Consider the following 16,797-nt stretch of genomic DNA (forward strand, 5'->3'; position numbering starts at 1 on the left):
GATGTTTTCCAGATCTTTGAGAAATGATTTGACGATATTTAATTCTTTAGTATTTCTATGGCTGGATGCCTTTTCTAATGCCGACCACTTTACAGCATGTACTGGATTACCATGCAGCTCACAAGACTGAACTTTAAGGGATGGGGACACTTTTTGTTTAAAGTATGAGAAAAGTGGGTAGAGCGGGTTTCTTTTTGTAGAGAAGTGATATGGCAACTCCCATTTAGAAGAGAGGGTGAGAATGATTAGTAGGAGCTTCAAAGAGATAAAGTGGTGAAAAAGCATCCAGGTAGCCTCTCAAGGCACAGAGTGAGTAGAAGTGAGAGGAGACAGAGGCACTAGAAGTATGGATGGGAGATAGGGGAAAAGAGAGAAGAGATAGCAAGTGTAGGAACTTTCTATATACCCAAACCTTCATAAATTGTTTGGTAGAACCTGACGACAAAACATAGAACAAAGTAAAAGTTAATTGATTCTCATTAGATGTATTGGAGTAGAATCCAAAGAAATGGAACAATACATGGATCATATTTTCATTTCACAGATATGATCCAAAACATTGGATCCAGTTAGATTGCTGAACTCCTTACATGTTGTTTTAGATAGGTATGATATATGTTTGTATATATTTCTATAAGTTCTGGCAGACAAAGGAAAATCCTGGTTAATAATTCTAACAACACCAAGTAATTTTCACAATTACATGACAGAGAAAGTTGAACCAAAAGCTTGGCAATACCTGTTCAGAGGCTATGCAAAGTCGCAGAAAGTGTGTCAAGAGGATTGTATGAGCCGCACACAAGGGAATGAGCAGTTCAGATGTTTCCAAGATGGGCGAAAAATGTTGATAGTGATGAACTTGCTGGGAGACCCGCAACCAGCAGAACTGAGAAAAACATCCCAAGAGTGGTGTGGATGTGTGGTAAGAAGCTTGCTTCTTAGCCACATGGTCCCGGGTTCAGTCCCACTGTGTGGTACCTTAAATCAAATCCCGCTTGAAGGAAAGAAGAGTTCAGGATGTCAAGGATCAAAGTGAATGCAATGAGGCAGCTGCTGATTATCCCAGGAAACAAGTTCCAGGAATGCTTCCATCAATGGAAACAGTGCTGCATTAAGAATGAGGCTTCTGAAGGGGACTACTCTGAAAGAGATTAAATGCCAAATTGGTATGTGTTGTAGTTTTGTTTTTATAGCACCAATCTAGATACATGTTGATCAGATCTCGTACCATATCTTTATCTAACTTAAAACCTAGTTATTTAATCAAATTATAATTGCTTTCAGGATCTAATAGCACATGCAGTAAGAAGTTTGCTTCCTATCCACATGGTTTGGGATTCAGTCCCATTGCATGGCATCTTGGGCAAATGACCCTATTAAAGCTCTGGCCTAGCCAAAACATTGTGATTATACAGTTCTATATTTAAGAGATGAGAAAATATGTACATTATTTACATTTGACAGTAATTTGTCCTCATCTTGTTTGTTGTTAACAAATTATTATTCAGGTCACTGCCTAGAATCGAACTCGGAATCTTGGGGTTAGTAGCCTGCGCTCTTAACCACTATGCCATATGCCCATGGAGTCATATTATGGAGTGAATTTTAGGGCTTATAACTCTAATATTCTCATATCCTTCCTTAATACCGGTTCCCATATGCTATCCATATCTGCACTCGGTCTGCTTAGGAGGTTGTTGCTGCTTCTTTTAGTTTTTGTATTTTCCAGTGGTGTTCTCTGTCTATTATTTTAACTGCATGTACTTCATCCCATGCAGCTGTGGAAGGTTATAAAAATGCAAAACATGCTGCACCCTCAAATAAGGGTAGACGAACATTGCAAAGCTATGACACGAGGAGGTATTGATAATTCGAGTATAGCTGATCATGTATGGAAAAATGGAGACCAACACTGGAAAATACGAAAACTAAAAGAAGCAGTACATATGCTAGGACACAACAACCTCCTAAGCAGACCAAGTGCAGATATGAGCAACATATGGGAACTGGTATTAAGGAAGGATAGAAAAATATTAGATTTGTAAGCCCTAAAATTCACTCCATAATTGCCCACAGGCATATGGCGTAAGCGCACGGGCTACTAACCCCAAGATTCCGAGTTCAATTCCAGGCAGTGACCTGAATAATAATAATAATGATAATGATAATAATAATAAGAACAACAACAACAACATCGAAAAATCCCTTAGGAATGAGAACTCAGGTTCGAAATTTCCCCAAGACACTTGATGAAGGCTGGAGGGTATATCAACCGAAACACTGTGTTAACAACAAACAAGATGAGGACAAATATCCGTCAAATGTAAATAATGTACATTGTGATTAGTTTTGGTAGATGGAAACTGAAAGAAGCCCATTGTGTGTGTGTGTGTTTGGACATTAACAACTTTTGCAATGCTTTTATCCAAAAAACTAGTCTGTGGTGAATTTAAATGACTGGACCCTACCCCTATAAATTCTGATTTCATTTTAAAGCAAAACTAAGAACACAAATCTTTAGCTTTCTAATGCATTTGTAACATGTTAAGCAAATTTCTTCTCACATAACATTGTTATTTAAGGAACTAAATATTCTCTGATACACAACTCCAATATATTGTACACAAGTGTGCTCACTCTTGCTTTTGTAGGCAATAGTTGTCATAATTGTTGATGATGATGAAGGTTAATGATTTGAATAAAAGATAAAATTAAATAAGTATTAAAACTTATAGTGGCTGTGTGGTAAGTAGCTTGTTTACAAACCACATGGTTCCAGGTTCAGTCCCACTGTGTGGCACCTTGGGCAAGTGTCTTCTACTATAGCCTCAGGCCGACCAAAGCCTTGTGAGTGGATTTGGTACACGGAAACTGAAAGAAGCCTGTCGTATATATCTATATATATATATATATATATATATGTATGTGTGTGTATATGTTTCTGTGTCTCTGTTTGTCCATCCAGCATCACTTGACAACTGATGCTGGTGTGTTTACATCCCTGTAACTTAGCGGTTTGGCAAAAGAGACTGATAGAATAAGTACTAGGCTTAGAAAGAATAAGTCCTGATGTCGATTTACTCGACTAAAGGCGGTGCTCCAGCATGGCCACAGTCAAATGACTGAAACACATAAAAGAGAAATAGTTTTTAAGCGAATTAAATAGCCAGATGAGAAGAAAATCAAGAAGGTTTTAACACTGGAAATCTTCAATGTACACAATGTTAGTGATATTGTCAACATGGTTGCTATATCAACACCAATCTGTGCAGTTCTTGGCAGATTTATATATAATTCTGTGAGAAGATGTCTAAAACAGTAATGGAAAGAATACAAATTTAAGACCAGTTTAAATAAACTTGAGAGATATTTAAGATAAAAGCTGTCAAAACACTATAGTCAGCTCAGAGCACCCTCTATTGACTGATGGATGTATTTTGAACTCATGAGTTCTCTTCAGCACCAGATATCAAGATACCAGCCTAAGCTGACCAGAAAGTAAAGCTTTCTTGATTGTAAATCAGTCAATATTGATTATAGTCAATAATAGTGACTGCCAGATCAGAACAATTTTGTGAGAAGGTGCACAAAGCAGTGATAGAAAGAGTACAAACACACATTATGATCATGGTGATTTTATGTATTGTCATATTTTATGTATTGTCATATTTTATGTATTGTCACATGCCAAAGTAGGCTAAATACAGTTAAGCTGGTTACACAGATGTGTTTCCATATCTATTTACAGAATATTGACTCCTAGGTATTAATTTACTAATTAGATTATTAATAAATAAATAATAATAATAAATTAACCATAAGTAAATAATATTAGTGAATTGTAATTCAACACCTGAGGTATTAATAATCAGTATACTTGAAAATTATGAAGAAAAAAATAACACACATGATGAAAAAAAGAGTCTTTCAACGGGAATTTCTTTCTAAAACGAGGCTAAACTTTGTTTCTCATAGAGAAGACTGCTACCCTTAACAATACTAGTTGAATTGTGACTTGGGGAAAGGTGAGAATATCTGCAGGACAGAACTTTAATAGTTAAAGTATTTTGAGTATGAGCAAAACATTAATTAACAAGCCAGCTGTTCATAAAAAAAAATAAATACAGTAAGAACTGAAGTAAGAACTACTGCAATAAAACATGAGCAGAACCACTGAACCAAAATTAATAGCTTGGAAGCCCTTGAAAAAGTGGCACCTATAGCAGTATGCAAATTATATGACAGGTCAATTTGGTTTTCACTCCCCACCCCACTTCTTGCATACTTTAACCCTTCGTCTCCTAGCATAAAGTTTTCTTTCATTAGGTTTGTAGTCTTGCAAGCTGCATGCCAATCTCATTAGTGCTGATGGCATGAAAAAAAGACAAGACAAGACACCCAGTACATGCTGTAAAGTGGTTGGCATTAGGAAGAGTGTAAAGCTGTGGAAACAATGCCAAAGTAGACATTGGAGCACAATGCAGTCCATTGATACATCAGATCCTGTTGAACTGTCTAACCCATGCCAGCACGAAAAATGGACGTTAAATGATGATGATGATGACAACGATATATATATATATATATCAATATCTAACACTCCATACATACACATACGGTTATGTGGTTTGCTTCCCAACCACTTAGTTCTGGGGTCAGTCCCACTGCACGACAACTTGGTCAAGTGTCTTCTATTACAGCATAAGGCCAACTAAAACCTTGCGAACAGTTTTGGCAGATGGAACCTGAAAGCCTACTGTATATGTATGTTTGTGTCTGTTTTCGATCCCTCCACCATCGTCACTTGACAACTGGTGTTGGTGTGTTTGCATCCCTGTAACCTTTTTTTTTTTTGTCAAAAGATACTGGTAAAATAAGAACTAGGCTAAAAAAAATAAACACTGAGGTCAATTCATTTGACAGAAATAAATAATACACACACAGTGCATATGTGTGATTGCTGTGTGTGTGTGTGTGTGTGTGTGTGTGTGTGTGTGTATGTATGTATATACTCATATCAGGCATGAGAATACTTTATGCCATGTTGATATAGTTTATTAAACTATTAGACAAAAAGGTGAACTACAAATTTTATTGAGATTGAGTCACAACTGTGCAATCCACTCATCAGGTATACAAAACTTTTTAATGATAATTGGGTGGGGTGGGGTCAGTAGAATAGAGGTAGTATTATGTTTGTATTGTGAATATTGTGAAATGTGGGTGTGAAGTTTGGTAATCATTTGACAGATTTATCTCCCTTTGAATGCTGATGGGAAGTGATGCCTATCACATATTAATTACTTGTCAACCTCGTAGGAAAACTGTTTATTTTGGAAAATATTTGCCAAATCTCTTTCAAACCATACCCTATTATACAGAAATATATAGGCTATTATACAGAAATATATAGGCAGTGTAGAAAGAGAGGAACAGTATCCCAATACCCTACTTTATATTAACTATATAGGCGGTATAGAAGATTAGAATGTCGAAATAGTAGTTGTACCAATCTTTCTGGAATGGTGAAAGTGAAAGAGACAGAGTAAGGGACAAACAAGAAAGATAGATAGATAGATAGAAAAATAGATATAGGGGTGAATAGAGTGAGAGTGGTGATAGAGGTGATATGTCTGTGAAACTTATAACATAAAACTGTTTCTTTTTCTCTTTTTTTTCCTTCTGGCATATTGGAATAAAGATAGAGATTAAGACACAATCAAGAGAGAGAGAGAGAGAGAGAAGAGAGGAGAGAGAGAAGAAGAGAAAGAGAGAGAGAGAACGAGAGAGAGAGAAAAGACGAGAGAGAGGAGAGAGGAAAAGAGAGAGAGAGAGAGAGAGAGAGAGAGAGAGAGAGAGAGAAGAGAGAGGAGAGAGAGAGAGTGAGAGAGAAGAGAGAGACATGCTCAATATAGAATCACGTACTTAACCCTTTAGTGTTCGCATTACTCTACCAAAATCAATACTTTTCATCCTCTTTGCTTTGAACTAATCATGCATTATCTTGGAGCTATGAGATTTTGATGAGGTAGCTGTTAATTTTTAAAACGATATTGTAGGGTTGGTGTGAGAGACCAGATCTCGCCAGTTTGAACATAGAACAGGAAGAATACTTTTGGCCGGTTATGGCCGGTTTAAATGCTAAAGGGTTAAGGAAGTGTAAAAAGCAACATATATTCACAACTTTTTTTTATTCTCTTTCCCTTACTTTAGTCATATTTTTTTGAAGTCTTTCCACTTCTGTATTTTTTTTATATTCATTCACCTTTACTACTTTGAAGTACACAAGGTAAAAAAAAAAAAAAGAAAACACCCCCCCTGCCAAACCCCTCCTCACCTTCTAACAATATCATATGTAATGAGGTAGGTACATTATAATATATATACCTTAAATGTAGCACTAAAATTTGTATGTAATACCAGCCCCAATACAGTAATTCCTGTTTTATCCTTTAGCTTTCCTCTTATTCTAATTTCCCTTTCAACCCCTACCTTTGCCCAGCTTTTCTTTCTCTTTTCCCACCCTCTCTCATCAAGTTTTGTCTCCCACTACTTCTCTCCATATGAACTCTTATATTGTTTTGCATTCTCTATCATTTGCTTCCAGTTGCTCAGACAGAGTGAGCTTAAACACACTTGTCTTACTCTCTCTTTTACTTGCTTCAGTCATTTGACTGCGGCCATGCTGGAGCACCGCCTTTAGTCGAACAAATCGACCCCGGGACTTATTCTTTGTAAGCCCAGTACTTATTCTATCGGTGTCTTTTGCCGAACCGCTAAGTTATGGGGACGTAAACACACCAGCATCAGTTGTCAAGCAATGCTAGGGGGACAAACACAGACACACAAACATATACATATATACCACAGGCTTCTTTCAGTTTCCGTCTACCAAATCCACTCACAAGACATTGGTAGGCTATAGCAGAAGACACTTGCCCAAGATGCCATGCAGTGGGACTGAACCCGGAACCATGTGGTTGGTAAGCAAGCTACTTACCACACAGCCACTCCTGCGTCTTCAGTACTTGAAAAAAAAAAAAAACCCTTTTATCTTAATCTTTAAGATGGATTTTGTCTAACATGTCTATTACTCTACTCCCAACAGCATATTTGCTTAACTTTTACAGTTATTTTTGCCATTAACTGTTCATCATTTAAATCGTCCATATCAAGCCCAAATATTCTATCTGTTTTATATTCAAACTGGTAAGACCTAACCTCTCATACCAACTCTACAATGTCATTCCAAAAATAAACAATCACATTATCAAAATCTCAAGGCTATGAAATAATACAATTAATTCAAAACAATGTGAATAAATAAGCATTGCATTGGACAAAATAATCCGAATGCTAAAGTGTTAAAAACAAATGTTGTTGAAGTGAATCCCTACTAGTCTTCTTGGATTATCTTTGCTTTGTTTTTTTCTTTTGATTCAACATCCTGGCTTCCACCTACTAAACACACCTAAAACAAATAGTGAAAGCCTAGCACGTGTCTTGGCATCACTCAGCAAGACTTTTGTTAGCCGCTCTCCAGCCATCTATTTAAAACTGTATACAGCTATGGTACGACCACACTTGGAATTTGCATCATCAGTTTGGAACCCCTATCTTGCTCAGAACATTGACCTCCTGGAATTGGTTCAGAGACGTGCAACCAAACGCATACCCTCCATCAGACACCTACCATATTCTGAGCGCCTTGTTTCCCTGGGCATGGATTCACTGAAGCTCCGGCGTCTGGCGACTGACTTGGTAAACGCCCACAAAGTTGTCAACCACCTCACCAACAACAACACTGAACACCTTTTTGATCTCCATGTGTCTAACACACGTGGACATGCCTACAAAGTCAGAAAACAACACAGCTCCCATGACTTTCGGAAACATTTTTTCACGCTCAGAGTTGCTGAAGCATGGAATAAACTGCCTGCGTCAGTTGTTGACTGCCATGACACTGCATCCTTTAAGGCCCTCATGCTTTCCGAAATCCGCCGAAACTACACCTGATTATATATGCACTTTAGATGAGTTGTAGTGCACCTGAGCACTGTACACAATGTTTATTATTATTTATTATTATTATGTTACCAAGCCATACACATTTATAGGTGATGGCTTTTGGCTCTTTCTACTGCTATACCTTCAACCTTTCAAGTGATCAATATTGAACTGTATTTTAATTACTGGGGAGGAGGAAAAAGGGGAAATGAACTAAAATAATCAAGAAAAGTAAATTTTAAATAATGAAGCAATTATTTAAGGGGAAAGAGAAAATTACCTGCCTCCTGAGAAACGTTGTCGAAGAGTTTCAGCAAGCTTGCTGTTAGGGAGAGATAAAATTTTTTTCCTACATTCATTTTGATAAGATAATTTGCCAAGAATATAACCTGCTAAACCAGCACCTGGAATGAAAGAGAATTAAAATGGTCAGCAAAATGGTTGGAAAGAGAATTAAGATAGTTGGCAACAAGAAGTCAGTAAATGGAGCTATTTCTATAAAGCTAAAGAAGGCAATTTAAGACAGCCAAAACAGTAGTTCTCATATTGACAAATAAGATCCATCTCCCACACATAAATACTACAGAAATTTTTTTGTCTTTTTCTCTTTAATAATGAGAAGACAAAATAGAGTTTTCATTCATATAATTCTTTGTACAGGTTCATTTTCTCAAAAATAGAGTTTAAAAAGTCCCAAATATGGAAGTTTGTTGCCCTCCACCCTATCTTTAATTTATACAGCTCAGTCCTATGAGAAACATCATCATCATCATCATCGTTTAACGTCCGTTTTCCATGCTAGCATGGGTTGGATGGTTCAACTGGGGTCTGGGAAGCCAGAAGGCTGCGCCAGGCCCAGTCTGATCTGGCAGTGTTTCTACAGCTTGATGCCCTTCCTAATGCCAACCACTCCGTGAGTGTAGTGGGTACTTTTTACGTGCCACCTGCACAGGTGCCAGACGAGGCTGGCAAACGGCTATGATCAGATGGTGCTTTTTACGTGCCACCGGCACGGGGGCCAGACGAGGCTGGCAACGGCCACAACATTGGTTTAAAAAATTTCTCAGGCTAATAAACTCATCCTCTGCATGTCTAATTTCATGCACGGCAGTGTGATTGACAATTTGACTTCCCAACTACGTGGTTTCAGGTTCAGCCCCACTGTATGGCATCTTAGGCAAGTGTCTTCTGGTAGATGTCCAAAGCTTTGTGGGATTAGGTAGATGGAAACTAAAAGAAGGCTATATGAGTGAAAATAAGGCTATTATTTTAAACCAGACTTTGCTTGCATTTCAACTTTACAAGCATTAAACTTATACCATATTTCATATTCTTCAAACTTTGTTCCCTTGTTCTGTTTAGCCTTTTTAACATAAATGTGTATTAAGAAAAAGAGAAAAGAAAAAAAAAACAAAACAAAACAACATACCTATATTTTTTAAAGTTGCTCCAAATTTTGGATGTGGTTTAAGATATCCTGAAAGATAGAATTATTCATAGGTTAAGATATAAACGAAACAAAATATTGGCTAAATAAAACAAATCATACACACACACACACACTGATATGTGTGTTTATGTATATATGATATATCTTTATCTTGTCCAATGGACGGTGCTGAGTTGTCAAACATTTAAACCAAATTTTCTCAAAACAACTTGTCTGACCGTCCCATTGGCCTTCCCTTTGAGAAACACTGATTTAACCTAAATTTGAGACACCGTGCTAAGCATTTTGCCCAGTGTGCTAATGATTCTGCTACCTCACTGCCTTTATATATATATATTAGCATCATCATCATTTAACATTCATGTTTCATGCTAACTTGGATTGGATGGTTTGACAAGGATCTGATAGGTCCAAAGACTGCATTGTGCTCCAGTGTCTTCCTTGGCATGGTTTCTACAGATGGATGCCCCTCCTGACATTAACCACTTGGTGCTATTTTATGTGCCACTGGCAACAGTGAGGCTATCATGCAGTGTGCAAGTCTAGAAAATCTGAGGAGGTGGGTTGAATCCTTATGTAAGATGCAGGTCAAGATATGAGAGAAGAGGTTGGGGTTAGAGCAGGTATTCATTGTTAAGGGGCTACATGGCCATTCATATTTAGAGGAGAGAATGAGAATGAATTGATGGTATTTCAAAGAGATATGTAGGGATGATGAGGTAGGGAAGAGGGCAATATGAAGAGAGGATTGATTAAGTGAAGTGCCTACATTGCTAGACATCCTGGTGTTTTGTCATTTCTTCAGTGAAGCTGTTTGTTATCTAATAGACTAGAGGATTATTACCTTGCTTAGTGAGGGTTGATAAGAAAAAAGGCACATCTGGCCATAGAAAATCTGAATCAACAAATTCCATTTGATCTCTATGCAAGCAAAGAAAAGTAGAAAGTAAAATGTTGATGAAGATGGATTGATTTTTCTCTCATCATAAAGTAAATATTAGTTTCAAATTTTAGCACAAGGCCAGCAAATTTAGGATAAGTCAATTACATTGACCACAGTACTCTACTGGTACTTATTTAATTGACCCCCATAAAGATGAAAGACAAAGTCAACCGAGGTGCAATTTGAACTCAGAATGTAAAGGTGGACAAAATGATGTTAAACACCTTGCCCGGCATAGATGTAGGAGTGGCTGTGTGGTAAGTTGCTTGCTTATGAACCACATGGTTCCGGGTTCAGTCCCGCTGCATGGTACTTTGGGCAAGTGTCTTCTACTATAGCCTCGAGCCAACCAAAGCCTTGTGAGTGGATTTAGTAGACAGAAACTGAAAGAAGCTCGTCTTATATATGTATGTGTGTGTGTATACGTTTGTGTTTCTGTGTTTGTCTCCCCAACATCGCTTGACAACCGATGCTGGTGTATTTATGTCCCTGTAACTTAGTGGTTCGGCAAAAGAGACTGATAGAATAAGTACAAGGCTTCCAAAGAAAAGTCCTGGGGCCGATTTGCTCCAGCACGGCCACAGTCAAATGACTGAAACAAGTAAGAGAGTAAAAGAGCATGCTAATGATTCTGCCAGCTCACTACCTTTTCATAAACTAAAATATTACCAATTCAAACATATAAGAGCATACAATTTATTTGCTGAAGCTTTCTGTTCACGCATTACTAACTGCTAAGTTAGTATATAACTTGGTTTTGCAATATCTGCACAAACCTTACAAAACCCTCTGCTAAAAGAAAACTCTTAAAATGTTTTCACAAGCATGTGTAGCCTAACATTTGAGGATGGGAGACATGGTCTTAATGTCATACGCGGACTAGGTGGTACATTGTATCTTTGAGCAAAGCATTTTGCTTCACATTGCCCTCTTCCCTACCTTATCTTCAGCTTTATTTGTTTTGTTTTAAAAAAAGTAAAACAAAAACGACAGAGAAACTACTTGTTAAATTAAAATGGGACCATGATTGAATAGCTATACGTCTGCAGTTTTGAAATACGTAAAACGTGTAGATGTATAAGTCGATAAAATTTTTTCTTCATACTATGTATTATTCTATACATATGAATGCTTCAGCTTATTTGAAAAGGATGTCGTAATTGTTTGGTACAAATTATGCTCAAAGAGAAATGTATTGATATTAAATTTTCTCAAAACATCAACTTGGGCAGAATAGTGGAGATATGGCAGCATCGTTGTTATTTTAACGACCACTTTTCCATGCTCATATGGATCAGATGAAATTTGCTGAGTTAAATTTTCTACAGCAGAATGATTTTCTTTCCACCAACTCTCACTTACTTCCATGTGAAGTATTTTAACCCTATGGCTGGGCATGCTTTCACAAAAGATTGGAAAGAATATTCATAGTATAACATTGACGTTTGATTACAACTATCCCGCAAGGTCAAGACAAGGAGATACAAACACACATATACATGTGTATTATCTGATGGACTGCTTTCAGCTTCCGTCAACTAAATCCACTCACAAGATGCCATACAGTGGGATTGAACCTGAGAGCAAATGTTTGAGAAATAAACTTCTTAACGATACAGCTATGCCTCTTATATAAAACATAATTATTGTAAATGATGTTTTTAATAACTTCTTTGACCATCAACATACACCTTCAAAGTCATGCCCTAATTTACAGCCACTGAACAAAAGCAGTTGAAATGGAGTTCCTCTGAAGGATCTCTGGACAAATGTTACTCAATAGGATGCTTAACTCAGGGTACTTCTCTAAGTTGAGCCACTTCTTCTCTACTTTGAGAGGTCACAGCCCTGGTACTACAGAGGTGATTAGAATTTTGAAGCCAAGACAATCAGCAGGTGACCTATGGGTAGACCAAGAATGAGACAGTTGAATAATAAATATCCATAGTTTTGATTAGACTTGGGAAGCCAGCTGGTAAATGTAATGATGGTTGCTTCTGGTAAGACCTTTTGGAGAAGGTGCATGAGGACTCTATCTTCATAACCCTTTTAGGAATAGTGGGCATAGAAAATAAATGGATGGATGGAATCTTTTCTCCATTTAGTTCAAACTTAATTAATAATCCACATGATAATTTTATCACCAAATATTCCAATAAGAATTTTAACCTATATCCAATTTTTTAAAAAACTTTGGGTTCTAGTTTAGAGTTTATAAAGGAGTTGAATTTACAATCATACAACAAAATATAATCAGTGAAGCCTAAATTACATACATTTCAGTGAATATAGGTTATTCTAAAAACCAATGTTTCATTCATTCAACATTTCTGATTGCCATAAGTTAGCGTTATTAGTTAGAGTCTATGATCAAAATATAGATGTCACTAAATGCAACATCAATATTTTGTGACTGAAGGTGCATGGCTTAGTGGTTAGGGTATTTGGCTCACAACTGTAAGGTTGTGAGCTTGATTCCCAGTGGCATGTTATGTCCTTGAATTAAATACTTTATACCCTATTGCCATAATCCACTCAGCTGGCAAAATAGAGTAGTACCATGTATTTCAAAGGGCCAGCCTTGTTACATTCTGTGCGATGCTGAATCTCTCTGAGAACTATGTTATGGGTATGTGTATCTATCAGTGCTCAGCCACTTCCATGTTAATTTCAAGAGCAGACTGTTCTGTTGATTGGATCAACTGGAACCCTTGTTGTCGTAACTGGCAGAGTGCCAGCTTGTATTTTGGGTAATCGTAAGTACATTTGTTATGTAAGTGTAAAGCAGTGAGTTGGTAGAACTGTTAGCAAAGTTTCTTCCAACTCTTTATGTTTTGAGTTCAAATGTTGCCAAGGTCAACTTTGTCTTTTACCCCTTTTACCCCTACAAGGTTGATAAAATAAAGTACTGACCAAGTAATCGACTTGCCCACCCACCCACCCATCAAAATTACTAGCCTTCATACCTTGCAACAGACTGGCAACCTGTTTTGGAGGAATGTTGTGATCTTGGTCACTTATATACCATAGAAACCAAGTAACTGGCCCTAGGAGTCCTTGGGCTTCAGACAAAAAAAAATACATATATATAAATGTATTTAAATCCACAATTTCTAATTGCCCTACAATACACAGTTTATTCAATATATTTAAAAGAACATGTTAAGACAGCGAGCTGGAAGAATCATTAGCATGCCAGGTGAAATGCTTAGCTACGTTCAGTCAGTTTTTACTCTTACTTGTTTCAGTCATTTGACTGTGGCCATGTTGGAGCACTGCCTTTAGTCGAGCAAATCAACCCCAGGATTTATTCTTTGTAAGCCTAGTACTTATTCTATCGGTCTCTTTTGCCAAATTGCTAAGCTACGGGGACGTAAACACAACAGCATTGGTTGTCAAGTGATGCTGGGGGGGACAAACACAAACACACACATACATATATATGATGGGCTTCTTTCAGTTTCCATCTACCAAATCCACTCACAAGGCTTTGGTCGGCCTGAGGCTATAGTAGAAGACACTTGCCCAAGGTGCCACACAGTGTGACTGAACCTGGAACCATGTGGTTGGTAAGCAAGCTACTTACCACACAGCCACTCTTTCTGAATTCAAATTCTGCCAAGGTAAACTTTGCCTTTCATCCATTTGGGGTTGATAAAATAAGTGCTGGTGAAGTAGCGGGGACAATGTAATCGACTTACCTCCTTTCCCAAACTTGTTGGTCTTGTACCAAAATTTGAAATCAATATTTATCATATGATGTATGAAAGACTATTTTTTCTTATCATATTTGAAAGAAAATCAGGACAGTCAATTGATAAAGGAGGAAATACAAGCGTAAAAGGATAAAAAACACTGGTCTTATTGACCATACAACTTTAGTATCATGAATGAGATACCATCATCATTATTTTAATGTCCACTTTTCCATACTTGCATGAGTTGGATGGAATTTGTTAAGGTGAATTTTCTACAACTTAATATCCTTTTTTGTTACCAGCCCTCACCTGTTTTCAACTAAGTGATTCCCGTCCCCATAACCAGGCATGTTTTTATGGAAGACTGTATGATGGTGACACTCACACAAAGTCAAGGCAAGTAGACAGTAATACACACATGCAACACCCACAACTTATTTAGTGTCTCCAAGAGTGATGGGAAAGACAAAGGGAGGAAGGTACCCTTAAACAGGCAACCTGGCTTGAATGCTTGTAACAAAGTGGACTCTGTTAAAGGCATCCAAATCCCAAACAAGTAGTTTAGATAAAGTTCTACCACCCCAAAACATTGATAGTAGGCCTTTAACTGGATCAAATACACATTACTTTATGATAATCCTGTTACCCTATTTAATATTTGTCTAGCAAATATGCTCTATGTTATATTTGTTAATGAAGAGATACTTTTAAAATTAGATGAGGAGGGTGTGGTGTGCATGACCCTGAATCCGTGTTTCTAAGAGTGTTGGAAGTAGAGAAAGGAAAAGCTGTTCTTAGGCCAGAAACATGGCAAGAATATTTGCTTTAAAAGTAGACTTAGTGAAAGGTATGCAAGGTGCCATGTGGTGATGTTAAGCCAAGCAATGGATTGACTGAAAAAACTAGCAGAACACACTGTTTAATATTAGGAAGAGTAACAAACTGTGAGATGAGCAATAAGAGTGCCTCTATATGAAATCTATCTAACCTATTAGAGGTAACAGTCATATTTTTTTCCAATCACAGCCAGCTTTTAAAAAGAGTAAGAAACACATAAGATAATGTAGTCATGAAATATAAGTTAGGAAGGGGCATGTTTGGAGCATCTACTAATCAATCATGTCTACTTGATCAGGACTGACCTGATGTAGAGCTAAACAATAACAGAAAGAACCAGCTGGGGAGCCTTCCCTGCTCCTTTTTTTTTTTTATCAAAGAACCTATTGCCACTTAAGAAAGAAAGAAAAACAAACTTACCTTTGTTGACAGCAAACTGTGTTAAACCAATAAATATCATACTAGCTGGTAAACCTGGAGAATATAATTAAAAACCAACAATTAACATGGGAACAAATTAATTACAAAATATATAAAATAACTCATAAATGCATATACTACTTTTTTTTTCTAAAGAGCAGGCAAAGATGTGTGGTTAAGAAGTTTGCTTCCCAACCTCAAGGACTTGGTTTCAATCCCACTGTGTAGCAGTAACTTGGGCAAATGTCTTCTACTATAGCTCTGAGCCAACCAAAGCCTTGTAAGTAGATTTGGTAGATGGAAACTTGAAGAAGCTTGTATTTGTCTGTCTGTCTACACACACACACACACACTTATATATAACATATATACACACACATACAAGGGTGGGCTAAAATGTCCATAACCTGACTATATCTGTGAAATCTTGCACGCATTGATTTCAACTCTGCATTATTTCTCTCCAGGTAAACTGACATCTGATTGTTCAAAGAAGTCTTCAAAAGTAATTAGTACCGACTTCTCTTGAAAATGAACAAATTTTGGCATTGTGGTGTTATCAAGCATTGGCAAGAAAAAGGTTTAGCCCCAAGGACATTCATGCTAATGAGGTTCCTACATTAGGGATGACATTGCAGGTTTATCAACATAGCAAAAGTGGGGAGCTGAATTTAGGAGGGGGTCCTGCAACTACCACCACTGATCGTGTTCACCACACGATGATGGATGGAAGATGATTGACTATAAATCAAATAGCCAATGCTATTAGCATATTCCGAGAGATTTGAGAATATTCTACACAGTGAGCTCGGCATGATGAAGGTTTCTGCTCGATGGGTGTCATATCTTTTGATACTTGATCAAAAGTACCCCAGGCTGATCCCATCATGGTAAAATCTGACATTGTTTGAGGTAGTTCCAGCAGGTTTCCTTTGATAGAAGTTGTGTAGAAGCCTGTCATGCCCTGTAAAATTGTCCATACCAGTGCCACATAAAAGCGCCTGTAATAGGCACCCAGAACACTCTGTAAAGTGGTAGGTGTTAAGAAGGGGTCCAGCTGTAGAAAGCTTGTCAAAACAGACATATAGAGCCTGGGTAGCTCTCCAGCTGGCCAGTACCTGTCAAACCATTTGACCTATATCAGCATGGAAAGTGAACAAATGATGAAGATGCTGATGATATGTGTGTGTGTCTGTCTTTGAGTTTGTGTTTGTCTCCATAAACTGCTCGACAACTGGTAACTTAGTGGTTCAGCATAAAAGATTGATAAAATAGTTACCAGGCTAAAAAATAAATCCTAGAGGCAATTTCTTTGACTAAAACCCTTCAAGACAGCCCTACCATGGTTGCAGTCCAACGAATGAAATATATGAAAAGTAGAAACAGATAAAAGATGTGTGTGTGTGTGTGTGTGTGTGAATGTTTGTGCATGTGAGAATGAG

General features: G+C 37.4%; 1 protein-coding gene across 2 annotated transcripts in view; it reads right to left on the reverse strand.

The window, feature by feature from the left end:
* LOC115222568 (OCIA domain-containing protein 1) overlaps positions 1-16,797 on the reverse strand; it is a 37,883-nt gene that overhangs the window by 11,138 nt on the left and 9,948 nt on the right. For both annotated transcript variants that reach the window (XM_036511740.1, XM_029792845.2), the window contains exons 3-5: positions 15,356-15,409; positions 9,437-9,484; positions 8,288-8,411 (exon numbers count right to left, since the gene is read on the reverse strand). In XM_036511740.1, the coding sequence (XP_036367633.1) occupies positions 8,288-8,411; positions 9,437-9,484; positions 15,356-15,409 (226 nt within the window). The remainder of the gene's footprint in view (positions 1-8,287; positions 8,412-9,436; positions 9,485-15,355; positions 15,410-16,797) is intronic.

Source organism: Octopus sinensis, linkage group LG20, assembly GCF_006345805.1.
Source record: "Octopus sinensis linkage group LG20, ASM634580v1, whole genome shotgun sequence".
Classification (NCBI taxonomy): Eukaryota; Metazoa; Mollusca; class Cephalopoda; order Octopoda; family Octopodidae; genus Octopus; species Octopus sinensis.